At 42.5% G+C, this 15,880-nt stretch overlaps 1 protein-coding gene across 3 annotated transcripts in view; it reads left to right on the forward strand.

Moving 5' to 3' along the window:
* Positions 1–15,880, forward strand: part of LOC124113848 (low-density lipoprotein receptor-related protein 2-like) — a 91,566-nt gene that overhangs the window by 38,299 nt on the left and 37,387 nt on the right. For 2 of the 3 annotated variants that reach the window (XM_046474344.2, XM_046474349.2), the window contains 18 exons: positions 304–417; positions 1,128–1,247; positions 1,925–2,161; positions 2,624–2,752; positions 3,117–3,242; positions 3,478–3,606; positions 4,191–4,310; positions 5,010–5,138; positions 6,636–6,844; positions 7,428–7,612; positions 8,364–8,592; positions 9,165–9,372; positions 9,677–9,805; positions 10,594–10,757; positions 11,823–12,076; positions 13,103–13,277; positions 14,051–14,273; positions 15,033–15,161. In XM_046474344.2, the coding sequence (XP_046330300.2) occupies positions 304–417; positions 1,128–1,247; positions 1,925–2,161; positions 2,624–2,752; positions 3,117–3,242; positions 3,478–3,606; positions 4,191–4,310; positions 5,010–5,138; positions 6,636–6,844; positions 7,428–7,612; positions 8,364–8,592; positions 9,165–9,372; positions 9,677–9,805; positions 10,594–10,757; positions 11,823–12,076; positions 13,103–13,277; positions 14,051–14,273; positions 15,033–15,161 (3,009 nt within the window). The remainder of the gene's footprint in view (positions 1–303; positions 418–1,127; positions 1,248–1,924; positions 2,162–2,623; positions 2,753–3,116; positions 3,243–3,477; positions 3,607–4,190; positions 4,311–5,009; positions 5,139–6,635; positions 6,845–7,427; positions 7,613–8,363; positions 8,593–9,164; positions 9,373–9,676; positions 9,806–10,593; positions 10,758–11,822; positions 12,077–13,102; positions 13,278–14,050; positions 14,274–15,032; positions 15,162–15,880) is intronic. The other variant, XM_046474345.2, reaches the window with a different exon arrangement.

Below are 15,880 nucleotides of genomic sequence, written 5' to 3' on the forward strand. Positions count from 1 at the left end.
TCACTCAGATTATGATCAATTGACATGTCGGCAGTTGTCTCGTCATTTTAGTGTCATCAAAGTTGATAATGGACTGTCAGGATCTCGATTCAAAACCCGATCGTAGAACTACGAGTGTCGTAACTCTGATGTTTGGGTGTAGAATTCTATAGTTGTGGCGCTATTACTGCTTGTTAAACACTTTAACCCCGTGTCATTTTGACCTTCATCCCACATTCAGCGTCGTGGTAAAAAAAAAGAAATACCGTATGAAGCGTCCTGAAATCAAACTCACCCACCTTTGCTTCTGTTACTGTGTATCAGAGACAACATGTCCCACCAACCGCTTCCGCTGTGATAACAGCCGCTGCATCAGCCGAGTGTGGGCGTGCGATGGCGACAACGACTGCGGGGATATGTCTGACGAAAAGAATTGTCGTAAGTACATTAATTCAATTCCTCTTCAAGTTTACACCATACATTCGTGGAAATGGCCTCACGATACGACTGCTGCACGGGCATTTAAATCACCGCGATGGTCAGTTGGTAACATTGTTGTTAAACTGCGTGTCGGTCAGGCTCAAAACCCGGTTTCGCTTCCCCAATTTTTGCGAAGCCAATTTTTCTGGTTTTCCCTTGTCGGGATATGGCTAGAAATATTGCTAAAAGGGGAGAACACTGACTCACTCACTACATCCCCACGTGCGGTGACAAAACGCCTGTGTTTCAGAACATCAGAAAGTAACCCGTTCAAGCGTACCTAGTCCTAGGACGCCATGGGTCACGAACATATATGTCGTGTTGTTTTACCTTTGTCAACTCCGCAAGGTGTAATGAGTACATAAGTGACTGATTGCTTCCCGTTGTACATCCCCACGTGCGGTGACAAAACGCCTGTGTTTCAGAACATCAGAAAGTAACCCGTTCAAGCGTACCTAGTCCTAGGACGCCATGGGTCACGAACATATATGTCGTGTTGTTTTACCTTTGTCAACTCCGCAAGGTGTAATGAGTACATAAGTGACTGATTGCTTCCCGTTGTACTCCCAAGACCTGATGCGCCAGTGTTCCACATTGCTACTGAACTTAACTAACATGTACATGCAACCGACCCTCTAGTTAATTAGCTCTCTTGGGGTTTTTTTCAGCGGACAAGACATGCAACCCCCTCGAGTTCCACTGTAACAACTCCTTGTGTATCTCACGTCGGCTTGTGTGCGACACCGACAACGACTGCGGAGACGGCTCTGATGAGGGAAATTTTTGTGGTTGGTAAATCATCCCTGCGATGTTTTAACGAATCGACTGAATCACTTACAATACACGACTTACATGAATGCACCATTTACAGCGGGAATGTGCACTGAAATATTACCAGTTCATGGGTAACTCGAATACATGGCTCGACATGATCACAGCGTAACAGCATATACATTCGTATTGAAACATTGAAACAGTCTTACACAAAAATATAAAAATGCACAGACACATATGTTGAATACTGAGATATACTATCCATGGCCAAGGATATAGGTGAAGTTATTTTCAGTATTTTTGTGCTTCACGCCAGAATCCTATGATTGTGGGTTCGAACACTTGTTCGCCCCGATTATGTTTCTAGGTTTGTCAGCTCCATACCCGTGCTCGTGGGTTTCACCGAAGTTGTAAACGTCAAAGGGTCTTCCTCCCACATCAGCTGACACACCGTGATATAACAGTCAGGAATGTTGTTCAAAGCGGCGTTAAACCTAACTCACTCACTCACTCACTCACTCACTCACTCACTTCAGCATTAATTTACTCAGTACAGATAATTTGTAATTCCTCATAACTTGGCTATTCTCCAAATAGAATTATGTTTTCCATACTCTCCGTTGCTGACAACGTGATACTAGTATATAAGAGATGGTTTATAATTGATCCATGCTATTGAATCATCTGCCAGAAACACACACCTGTCCCGTTGGATACTTCAAATGCAATGACAAACGGTGCATCCCGGAGTCGCGCGTCTGCAACGGCGGCAGCGACTGCTTCGACGGCAGCGACGAAGTTGGCTGCCCGCCCCTCAACTGCACGGGATCTCGGTGGACCTGTAAGACCATCCGCCAGTGCGTCCTCAGAAAGTACCGGTGTGACGGCGTGGCTGACTGTCAGGATGAGAGTGATGAACACGAATGTCGTAAGTCACCAATAACCCCTATCTATCATGGAACAAGGAAGTTGAGGTGATCTGGGTTAGAATTGATCTTCAGCAACCCATGCTTGTAAGGGGCGACTAACTCGTCGACTTCGTTGATTGACTAGTTGGGATTTTGTATCGAGATATTTTTATTATTAGCCTGAATTATTGCTTATAAAACAACTTGAAACAATGTATTTTTTTCTGGCAGGCAATTTCCTAGTTTTCAACAGTCTGAAGCAAAATTAAAGAATTTTCGGAGACAATTTATTTTTTCGATAAAATCCCAGCCCTTCCCCCAGCATGTCAAATGGTTGCTCCCTTGTAGAACCAGTCTGTAGAACGTCCGATGTGAACGCCAAAGTGAAATAATATTCATAAATGAAAGAGGCTATGTAGAATCAGGATGTCGCGTTATTATTGTGTCGACATGTTCCCGAAACGTGATGTCACTGTCCCCAGCCACGCGGCCACCGGAAGGCTGCCACTCTGACGAGCTCAAGTGCGGTGTGGGCGGCTGCATCCCCAACAAATGGAAGTGTGATGGACAGGAGGACTGCGAGGACGGTACAGACGAACCTGACACGTGTCGTAAGTACACTTTCAAAATGAGGAGTATCGGTATAGAGACATATAACTAGTCGTGGAAGTCGTAAAAGTAATCGTGACGTAGTTGATGACGTTGTTGTCTCTAGTACGTTGTTGGCGCGTTTACCTCTCAAGACACAATCCACTTCATGCTGAATTTACACTAAATGCATGTTATTCTAAAAAGCTTTGACAGCTTGTGTCTAGGTGGATGACTCGATAATTATTTACAATACGAGTCCATTAGATTTTGTATTTCATTATTCGGGAAATATAAATTGTAAGCAACATCCACATGTCTACCAGGCGTGTGGCAATGCACTTGTATGTGTCTGGTTAAGGTTTCAGCAATTATTTTTGTCATCAGCAACACCAACCTGTTTCGCAAACCGATTCCGCTGTAACAACGGACGCTGCATCTTCAAGGGCTGGGTCTGCGATGGCGATGACGACTGCGGAGACAACTCGGATGAAGATCAAGAAATGACATGTCGTGAGTGGCCCCAGCATTTGATAATTACCTTATTTCAATGTTCCCGACCAGAGTTCGAGATAACGGAGTTAATCATAATGGAATATGTCACTGGGACCCAGTCACATAAGGTCACATGAATACATGGAAGTTACAACAAAATACAACTCATTATGTCTTGAAGTTCTTTTACTAGAACATATACAGTAGAATGCATTTGATGCTATAATGGATCATTCAATTAACTTTCTTTCAGCCCCACCCCCCTTCTCCTGCCCTGGTCAGTGGGAGTGTCCAGGGAATGTCCGCAAGTGTATCAATATAACCCAAGTGTGTGATAAACGGGAGGACTGCCCTGGCGGACACGACGAAAGCCCTGTCTGTAGTGAGTATATACCAGTGCGCATTTGGCAGAGAATATCAGAGCACTGTATGCACGTTGTAGTGAGTATATGTTGAAGCAATGTCTGCAGTGAGTATGAAATAGAGCACTACTTACACAGAATCCAACATCAAATTGTATTCATTGATTATCCGAACGATGAAAAAGTGACACTGGATGCTAGGATTGTTTGCATTGTTCAATGTGTGTCGTGTGTCAGACTTGTGCAAGACATTTCAAAATTTGATCAGTGACCAAAATAATGTCCTTTGTAATTCCCTTTTTTGACTTGTACCACACGTTCCCGTATTTTTTCAGGTGAACAATAGACTTGCCTTTGCATGTGTTTATGACGGGTATCACCGGTGGGGCAGGATACGCTAACCTTTCCGCGAACACTTGGCATCATCACTATTTGATAGTGATTCATAAACACATGCCTATGACATAGTCGGAATCGTAGAATGCTTTCAGCAGAAATTTTGTATGGCTATGGAATTGCTTTTAGTGTATTTTATTTACAATGACTTACGTGCAACATTTACAGCGGTAATGCATTGAAATGGTTTTGTCACTTATACTTACAGATTCTGAAAGTTGTCGCTTCAAAAACGGAGGGTGTAGTCACCGATGTATCCAGACGCCACGGGGGGCGGAGTGCAGGTGCCCCACCGGTCAAGAGCTCAATGATACCAAAGTCTGTATAGGTAAGAGGAGCGGTGGGGTAGCCTAGTGGTAAAAGCGTTGGCTCGTCACGTCGAAGACCCGTTTTCGATTCCCCACATGGGTACAATGTGTGAAGCCCATTTTCCGGTGTCCACCGCCATGATATTGCAGGAATATGTCTAAAAGCAGCGTAAAACCATACTCACTCACCCACTGTATAGGCAAACTGTGCACCATCTGTGTTAGTAAGCTGTGTGAATCAACAGGTATTTGTAAGTAGGCTTTGGCAACTGTATGTTTTGTGTACATCAATGCAGGTACAATTAGATCACTTTGCAATTAACACGCACATGTATCCACCTGTTTAGGTGATCTGTAATCAATGAGGATGTGTACCTTTACGTAGGTAAGCACTGTTAATATCCGTATTAGGCTTGCCTAGTGGTTAAAACCGGCTTGGCCGGGTTCGACCCCCCCCCCCCCCCCCCCCCCCCCCTGGGTGCAATGGGTGCAATTCTGGTGTTCCCACCGTGATACTGTTGGAATATTGCTGAAAGTGGCGTAAAACTGTACTCACTCACTCACTCACTGTATTGGTAAGGTTAAGTCACTGTGTGGCATGTATATGTTTCAGTTTGTATGCGTACTGTAACCTTAGTGTATACAACAAAGTTATTAAGTATTTACCGTTGTGTAACGAAACACCCGTGAAGTACAGATGTTACAATACCTTATTGCAGACACGGACGAGTGCGCTGTGCCGGGTGCGTGCAGTCAGCAGTGCACGAACACCAAGGGTTCGTTCAAGTGCTCGTGCGGGCCCTACTACGACCTGATGCCGGACGGAGTCCACTGCCAGGCCAACCGAAGTAAGCATCAACTGTGCACCGTGTGTTAGGGGTGGAAATATAGCTTCATCGCCTTTACCATTAAACAATGATGCCATTCTACAGTAGACACTGTACTTTAAATATATAACGCCAGAGAATAATCGGTTTCGATAATTTGACGAAACATTCCAATGGACGTAGAAGGCAAAATGGCGGTTGAACATAGATGAATGGATCACTGAAAATCAGAGATGACAGTGCTCGCAAAAGCATGTGACAGAGTACAGATTGTATCATTGGAATGGTGAGCCCTTCACTGCATATAATGGTTAGTCATACACTGTGTGACTGGGATTGATAGACATAAGCCCATGGAAATATTAATCCTATAGTGTTCCAAAACATATGACTAAACACAACTGTATCTGTATAATGGTAAGTCCTCCACTGCTGCTCTGGAATAGTTAGACCTATGACGTATCTCTGAAATGGTTAGACCACTGACGTATCTCTGAAATGGTTAGACCACTGACGTATCTTTGAAATGGTTAGACCACTGACGTATCTCTGGAATGGTTCGATCTATGACGTATCTTTGAAATGGTTAGACCTATGACGTATCTCTGGAATGGTTAGACCTATGACGTATCTCTGGAATGGTTAGACCTATGACGTATCTCTGGAATAGTTAGACCTATGACGTATCTCTGAAATGGTTAGAACACTGACGTATCTCTGAAATGGTTAGACCACTGACGTATCTTTGAAATGGTTAGACCACTGACGAATCTTTGAAATGGTTAGACCACTGACGTATCTCTGGAATGGTTAGACCTATGACGTATCTCTGGAATGGTTAGACCTATGACGTATCTCTGGAATGGTTAGACCTATGACGTATCTCTGGAATGGTTAGACCTATGACGTATCTCTGGAATGGTTAGACCTATGACGTATCTCTGGAATAGTTAGACCTATGACGTATCTCTGAAATGGTTAGACCACTGACGTATCTCTGAAATGATTAGACCACTGACGAATCTTTGAAATGGGTAGACCACTGACGTATCTCTGGAATGGTTGGACCTATGACGTATCTCTGAAATGGTTAGACCTATGACGTATCTCTGAAATGGTTATACCTCTGCTGTATCTCTGAAATGGTTAGACCTATGACGTATCTCTGAAATGGTTATACCTCTGCTATATCTCTGGAATGGTTAGACCTATGACGTATCTCTGAAATGGTTATACCTCTGCTGTATCTCTGAAATGGTTAGACCTATGACGTATCTCTGAAATGGTTATACCTCTGCTATATCTCTGGAATGGTTAGACCTATGACGTATCTCTGAAATGGTTATACCTCTGCTGTATCTCTGAAATGGTTAGACCTATGACGTATCTCTGAAATGGTTAGACCACTGACGTATCTCTGGAATGGTTATACCTCTGCTGTATCTCTGGAATGGTTATAGCTCTGCTGTATCCTGGAGTGTTTGGTCCTACACTGTAGCTTATGTCACATGTCCCCAGATTCCAGCCTCCTCTACATCATGGTGGCGACTCAGCAGTCTCTTGTGCGGTCTACGCTCAATGCCAAGGTGTACAGTGACCTCCCGGTGCCTGGACTGAGATCGCTCTCCGGCTTAGACATCGATGTCTGGAATGACTACATCTACTTCTCTGACACGGGACTCAAGAAAATATTCAGGACTACCTATAATGGGACAAATCTAACTGAGGTACAGACACCTTGATATATCGTATATGTTCAAAAACTCCGAACATTATTTCTAACACTGACATGTGTCATCGAATACTCACAGGTAACACACGCACGCACGCACGCACGCACACACACACGCACACATACACGCACGCACGCACGCACGCACACACGCACACAAACACATGTCCATAAATGTTATTAATGTTATAAATCTCACTTCCATTAATTCATATTTGAAACTCCACGTGAAGATCCTTGTTAGAATTGACCTCCGGGAACTGTCATGAGAGGCAACTAACTGATTCGTGCCATCGTATCCCAGTTGCGTAGATCGAAGCCCATGGTGTCAATCGCTGGATTGTCTGGTCAAGAATATTTACAGACCACCGTCCATTAGCTGAAATATTGTCGAGTGCGTCGTTTAACACCAAACCAAACCATTACATCAAACGTGGCCACGTAGCTGAAACATTCCCAATGTCACGTTGACAATTAACACAAATGAACATAACGACTCCTAATTCTCAAGACAGTAACGGTGCTATATCCGCATATAGGATGTGGTTGTATTCATTGTTTGCTTGTTGTGAACGCAGATCGTGACGACGGGAATCGACGTTGTCGAGGACATAGCCGTCGACTGGGTGGCGGGGAACTTGTACTGGACGGACTACAGGATGGAGACGGTCGAGGTATCCCGGGTGGATGGCACAAACAGGGTGGTCCTCTTCAGCGAGAATATCACGAACCCCCGGGGCATAGAGGTCGACCCCAGAGACGGGTAGGAGCCTATCACATACCCACCCCTCTTGTTTTAGTAAATTATGAACTTGTATGTAAAAAACCATTACCATTCTTGTCATGATAGGTTTGTTGTGGCGATTATGTACACAGGCAGATTGTAACCCAACCTATACTTCGTCAACTATTCCATCGCGAAGAAACATTAAAAATATATTTGTGACTAACCAGGACATAAGGGACCTAAGGGTGAAAAATCACATTTTGACTTTTGATTATATTTTAAAACAACAGTATCTTCGGAACTCAAAAATACAATTAACAATCTTCCTTCAATTCATATTTATTTCAGAAATTCATGACATCAAACATTTGGACTCATTTTCAGATGTTTAACTGTTGATGTAATAATTGCAGTTTTTAGACAATGTCTGAAAGTACTGAATTGAAATTGGACATGTATGCTGAAAGGTTTTCAAATAATGTCTTATTACATTACGGGAGAAATATAAGATCTGTTTGTACAGTCTTCACTGAAGTAATTTGACGTCAAACGTCTTTTTGGCGTCACAGCACAATTGTATTCTAGCATCCATAAGGTCTCTCTTCTCCTGGCGGGTAACATATTTTGAACTCAGCAGCGTCGGAAAATTTCCATCCCCGAGCCGTGGTAATTAAGGCTATTATTCATACAAACAGGTAATTTAGGTACCTGTGTTTAACAAAAGAACCTGCTCATATTTCTATGAGACATTATTTTGAAAGCATACTCTAAAAGCGTTTGTTTGCAGCATCCGGCTTCTATTCTGGTCCGACTGGGGGCAAAATCCAAGCATTCAACGATCTGGTCTGGATGGCAGCAACCGCGAGGTGATCGTTTCCACAAACGTCTACTGGCCTAACGCTCTCACACTGGACTACCCCAACCAGCAAATCTACTTCGCAGATGCCCGGATGGACTTCATCGATGTGTGTAACTACGACGGTTCTGAAAGGAGGAAAGTGTTCTCCAATGACCACGTAAGCGATATTCAAGTGTTGTTTAATACACGATAACATTACATATATTGTGATCTCATACACTTAGAGTATAACCAATGGGCCCCGAATAACGGACTATAAGTCCACCCTAATTCACTAGGGACAACTAATCCGCAGTTTCGAGTTGCGATTGGCCTATTGTTTGGATGACGTCACATAAAACGAAGGAAGGATAACGCCATGTTCAGTATGACGTCATATTGCTATGGGCCTCTTTGTAAACCGTGAAAACAATGGAACGATTGAAACGAACCTATATCCGTTTCTTATGGCTAAAATACGTTGTGTCCCTTGACGATTTCGGGTTAGAATTCGTCTTCAGCAACCCATACTTGTCGTAAGAGGCGACTGACGGGATCGGGTGGTCAGGCTTGCCGACTTGTTGATGCATATCATCGTATCCCAAAAGCGAAGATTGATGCTTGTGATGTCAATCACTGGATTGCCTGGTCACGATTATTTTCAAACCGCAGTCATATAGCTGGAATACTGCTGACTGCGGCGTTAAACACCAAACTGTGTTATTCCACTGACTCCCACCCATTTTGCAGTTTCTACGTCATCCCCACGCAATCACCATCCTTGAAGACTGGATCTACTGGACAGACCGCGCGGCCAGTCGCGTGTCGCGCTGCAACAAGTTCGACTGTTCCAACAGAACGGTGGAAGCCGCCAGTCTGAACCGACCTCTCGGCATCGTGTCCTATCATCAGTCTCGCCAACCCAAACTCATAGGCTACCCACCTGATGTGAAAGCAGGTAATAAATAAAAATATATACTCATAGGATGGAAAGTTAATCAGAAGAGTAAAGAAAGTAATATTCTGCTTAGAAGGAATTTACTGCCATGTTTGACACTGCCGTGTATATAAATCCCTCCTCAATTATCCAGTGCATGTTATCGACATTCCAGTATGATATATATCGTATAACCTCCCGTTCAGCAACTCATTTCGAAGACGGCAGAGCAATAACAAACATAAACAGTTCCAAGTCTGGAAAAAACACTTTGTTAATGTAAAAGTTGTAACAATTAGGAGAATGTCTGCACTTATTGTTTCAGTAACCAACCCGTGTGCCAAACAACCCTGCAGCCACCTGTGTCTTCTGTCCCCCGACCCAAGCCCCGGGTACACGTGCACCTGCCCTGTCGACATGAAGCTGGATGCGTCCAACACCAACTGTGTTGAAGGTATGGAGATTGCACTGTAGGTAATCGTGTTCTAAGGTAACATGCGCGATACTGTTAGTAAACAAATATGAATACATCACTTCCAGTGGAATATGACAATAGCAAGGTTTCAATTAATCAATTTAGTTCAGTGCAAATAAGCAACAATTCCTTTGAATTAGTTTAACCATTTACCTTACAACAACCTGTTTTGAAAACGTAATTTTGCTTCATTTAGAAGCTATACCATAACGACATTGATCGTAGCTTTTAGGCACGAGATATATTTATGTAAATGTTATTTGTACCTGATGGATGTGGAATTTAGCCATACCACAGACACACTGAAGACAAAACATAGAGTTCTGGTGACCTGACGTATACTTTCACTTTGATTTTATCTCATCATATGTCCATAGAGATGTAGAGATAAGTAGGCTCATGCAAAATAGATTATTATAACATTTTCAGATCACAAAAATAATACAAAGCCAGAGTAAGGTTTCTAATCGCTGTCCCTCAAACATGAGCTTCAATTCTCAGCACGTTAAAACTGAACTGTGAAAGGGGAACAACAACCTGTTGATCATTTCCTGTCAATAATGGGTCAAGACGTTTTGCCTTGTGTGAAACTAACTTTATTCTTTTGATTAATCAGAAGATATCTAAGTGCTAGATTGCGATACATCGTAAAATGAAGACAAACAGAAAGGTGAATCATAGGAATTAAACTGTCCGAGAGCCGAATTGCACGAGCTTATTCGCCCTACACAGACAATGTACAACAGCATACAATCGTCCTATTGCAGCCCATGACGATGTTCTTCTGTACATGACCAACACGCAGCTTGCAGGAATAAACCTGGCAGAGAAAGAGGACGCGGCATTTGTCCCCATCAGTGCCATTGCTAGAGGTCTTGACTTCGACTATGACAGCGAAAACAAATTCGTCTACTATGTCCAGTCAAAGGTTGTAAGTAACAGAACATATTTCGTTTTTGTAATTCTGTATTTTACAGTTTTCGTCCTTAATCTGTTCTGTATGTTACAGTCAATGCGTTAAATATGACTTGTGCATTTAGCACTTTACAAGCTGACTGAAAGATCTGTCCATTTATATAACAGATTGACGGAAACTCACGAAGAAGTTCAAAGGGGCTTAAAACATCACAATAGATTAATTATTGTAGGACCAGAAGCAAACAAATAAAAAATATACATTCTCTTCGTTTTCTTTTTTAATCATATCATTTTCAGTCACAGGGTAATGATATTTACCATCAAAATGTTTAGAATTTGGAACACAATATACAGGTTTTTCAGTCAACTTGTAAATTGACTGAAATATTTGGTTTCGTAAATTGCGTAAGTGAAAAGCTCAGTCATTTTACACATTGACTTTAACATTAATAGTAATCATGTGTTTTGTATGTGTCACTGGACAGATGTGCATCAGCGCTCTAGTGCTCGGTACAGGGAACAGATCTTGAATATATATTTGGTATTGTGTGTGTGTCGGGGGGGGGGGGGGGGGTAAACAAGATATTTATGTTTCAGACTATACAATGTCTGAAACAATTAATACATTGTGTCAAGGTGTTTTTGTAAAAATTAACTAAGCGGCAAAAGAAAGTATAGGTTGGCAATTTGTAATTTTCCTAAAAACAGCGATAACTAGTGGAAAGTGGGTATTGGGAATTTGACTGCCCAGGATCAGGTACCACAAAACACCGGTGACAAATAAATGGTGGAACAGGTTTCCCGCTTATGGCATAAACTGCACGTGCATGTATGAGGCAGCTGGAGGTCATACACGCTATTGAAGGCAACTGTGTCGACAATGAACTTGTAGTGTGCCTGACAATGTTTAGATTATATTATAATTCACAACAAAACCTCTTCTTGTTTTTTTTCTATCGATCATGAAACTCGACCTATACTTTCTTTTGCCGCCCAGTTAGATTCAGGCTCGTAGCTTAAATTAGCATGTCAGATTGACATTAGTTCAACAAAATAGCGAAACTTCTCTCAACTTCAGGGTAGTATTAACCGTATCCGCCTGAACGGCATGAACGAGTCCACGTTTGTCCCTGCTGCTGTGGAGGGCTACCCAAACGCCATTGTGGTCGACTGGATCTCTCGCAACCTGTACTGGGCCAACATGGCGGCCGGATACATCGAGGTGATGAAGATGGACGGCGACCAGCACTACCGGAAGATCATCCTCAGCAACACCGGCAAGGCAACTGACTGTGCCAGACCCTTCTCTCTCGCCGCGGATCCCATAAAGGGGTGAGATCCACAAGCTGATCTAGTCCCTTACTGACTACCCGGAGGAACCTTCAGTTCCTTTTCTACGAAATAGTATCAGTCGTTAGAGACGCAATGTCATTAAAACCATATCTTTTACCTATGTGCGTGAAGGTCTGAGAACACATCGATATGAGGTCACGTCGGGGAAACTTTCTTATCAGCCAATCAGCGTCGTGACTGATAAATTCTCGATACAAGTGAGCAAAGCATTCAGACAGGCATATGTGATTTCTATGTCTCGAAAATGAATGTGCTCGGGTATTTCCGAATGCAGTTACATAAAGCCGCACTACTATATTGAAGTGGATAGTGTATCATACATCCTGTTGTTGATAAGCAGCATGGCATCTACGCCCGAAAGGGAGTATCGTCCAAGGAATGTTTGTGTTCTTGTTTTCCTTTGAAAAAAATCGACATTTCCGAATCGAGGTGATAAGAAAATGAAGCTGATCCGTGTCGTATTAGAAAGCTGACATCTGATTGGTTCAAGAACTCACGCATCCTTAGTTAGCTAAGTTAGCTCTTGGTTCACCTGACACAGATGCTCAGATCTTCGCGCAGAGATATATCTAATCGGAATAGAAGATCTGATTGTTGGTGCCACTGATGTACATGATAACGTTAATTATTGCGACAGGATCTGATGGTTCCGGTAGTTGGTAATTATTAGGAAACCCTCTAATCGCCATGTCATGTTCACTGGACGCACGGGGCCATAACAGACAGAGTAGTTTAACGCCCAAAGTGAGCTTGCGACCGATTTTATTCAGTTTAAACGATGATTAATTCGTCATGAAAAGAAGATTAAAGTTAAGGTAATTCCGACCAGTAATTGCTAATATTAAAAGTACACAATGTTCATACAGAGTGATATACTCTGAAAGGTCCCCTTTGTAATATTGTCAGAAACATAGGTGACTGTTCATGTTATCAACACATACTGAGTATAAATTTATTGACTATAGTATGTCATAGGCCTGGATTTATATGTCGGTATTATTGCAGCAAACTGTACTGGTCGGATCAAGGCACTGACGGAATACAGATGAAGATAGCAGTGATGAACATGGACGGCTCCAACCCCACCATCCTCGTCAACAGTGGTCTCCGGAAGCCAGAGTACATAGCCCTGGATACTAAGAATGACATGCTGTACTGGTCGGACCCTTTCTACCAGAGGGTGAGAAGCATTGCCATAGAAACGCATTCATCGGCATTCATTTATGATAACAATTCCCTTCGAGTTTCACCAGTGAGCTTGCTATGTCTCTGTGGTTTCTTCACCTCATTAAACCATTATATGTAAATTTGAAAATATACTACGAATTCGCACATTATGGTTACCGACATACATGTTTTGCACGTTTTATTATCAATGTTCCTATTTGAAATCTTAAATCGTCCTTAGCTGTTCTCAAACAGCGTCTTGTATACGAAAATATTACTTCGCTTTTTATTAAGTTGTCTATTGTGCAAAGGTATTTGATTGCCTCCGTCCTATAGACATAATTTTATCCTCCAATGATTTAAGATTGCTTTATTAATAATTACACGTGCCGAGTCTTACAATAGTTAAAAGTGATCACTAAACAAAAGGCAAGAGTACAATACACAATCTGATAAATCTAGTTTATAAAAGACAATACCACGTACTATATTATTATTACCGTGTATTAAAACGTGTCAGTCTCGGTATTCTTGGTGTTTAACTGAAAGGATTTGGCATCTTTAATTCAGATGATTTAATGATTGTCTCTTCACCATGGACTAATAATGACACAAATATATGCTTCATGACGTCGTGCAATGATAAGCCCACCAAATGTGCATGTGCCAATATCCTATATCATTCCCTCCGTCCATGGAAAGTTTTTCATTCTTAATGTTCTGTGTACCCGGTGATGCCGAACGATCACAATGTAGGAAATGCATATGAACTCTTTGACTGCTCAGATAAGCCGCCACTCCCTGAGAAGCGGCTCTCGGTCCCAAGCAGTGGAGAACCTGGGCCAGCCAAGCGGCCTTGCGGTGTACAACAGCATCCTCTACTTTGCCGACACCTCCTACGAGAGGATCTACTCCGCCCCTCTCTCCGACCTCGACAACCCCCGGGCCCTCCGCAACAACCTGGAGTCGCTAGGAGCAGTTCGGGTTTACCATGACAGGCATAGTAAAGGTTTTGTTCGCAGTCAACATCTTAATCAAATGAATACATTAATATAACGTTCAGTTCACCAACGGAAGTGTGATTACAGAAAATGTCATGCGTAACTTTCAGTTGTCGATGGAGACTAGGAGCCGTTGAGTAGCCTAGCTGTTTTAACGTTCCTTGGTAACGCCGAAGGCCCAGTCTCGAATACCCGCAACTATGCTTGTCGTAAGAGGCGACTAACGTGATCGGGTGGTCAGGCTCGTTCACTTGGTTGAAGCATGCCATCGTATTCCAATTGCGTGGATCGATGTTCACGAGTCACTGGATTGCCTTGTCCAGACGCGATTATTTACGGACTGCCGTCATATGGCTAGTATATTGCTGAGTGTGGCGTTAAACAACAAACAAACACATGGCTGCATTGTCTGAAGTCCATGTATGATAGTCCCCTCCTTGATGTTACGTGAATATTGAATACTCTCTCACTTATTCACGGTAACTGGAATACTGTTAAAAGCAGCGTTAAACCCAACTCACTCACTCACTCTCTCACGAATATCGGACTAGATGCCCATCGTACTCAGTCCCTTAACATCACTAACGATATTTTGATAAGGGATGGTGGGGTTGCCATATTGTTGGTGCCTACGTTAAGGATACGCTAGAGACAGGTGTATCTCACATAGGTATATAAGACATGTCTTGGTTTCACTCATCGTGATACGAATGTATCCATGCCAAAAGCGACAGGAACCTCTCCTCACTCACGTATTGTTTTACTAGGTGGTCACACTGGTTGTAAGACCAACTACGGCAACTGTGAGCAACTGTGTCTCCCCAGCGGGCCAGCAGGCCAAGCGGTGTGTCAGTGCTCAACCGGCTTCATTAGGCAGAAGAATGGCTCGTGCGGCAGTAAGTACCACGTGATAACCTACGAGAAATTACGCAGTGAATCCCGAGTGAATTACTTTCCTAAGATAATCCTATTTCCGAGTTTCGAGTAGGTTATTATATTTATTATCCATGATGTATATTTCTGAGAGAATGTAAAACATGCGGTTTCATGCGCAAGATAGATGACGTCATCTTAAATTATGTGCGACAGTGCGTTGATATGACGTCATCGGATACAAAGATAACGTTGGAAGAAGTGGCTTCAACTGTCAATGAGCATGGAGCTTAAAGAAGCTGTACTAAAATAATGTGTATCTGGCACAATGTACATGTAGTTAATTTTGATTTTATAATATGCGCATCTGATTTGTTTGATTTATGCAGTAAATTTGACATACGCTCACGCGCTGATTCATCACATCTTCCACTCACAATGGATTTACGTACGTTTCACACAACTGAACAATTTGAAAGTAATCAAATTATCAATGAATCTTTGCCGAGATAACATTAGATAAATAACGTGAAATACCGGTACTGTGTCTGACACATTTGAAAGCAACATTGACGTTAAGCAGGGGTGTATTTTAAGTCCGTTTTTGTTCTCCTTCTTTATCAATGAATTAGCTCAACAAATTCAGCAGAACTGTTCTGACTGCATCCAACTGCACACGGAAACTATAAGGTTATTTCTTCTTTTGTTTGCTGATGACATAGTTTTCAAGCACAATATCTGG

Source organism: Haliotis rufescens, unplaced genomic scaffold (assembly GCF_023055435.1).
Source record: "Haliotis rufescens isolate VD_foot unplaced genomic scaffold, xgHalRufe1.0.p SCAF_4, whole genome shotgun sequence".
NCBI lineage: Eukaryota > Metazoa > Mollusca > Gastropoda > Lepetellida > Haliotidae > Haliotis > Haliotis rufescens.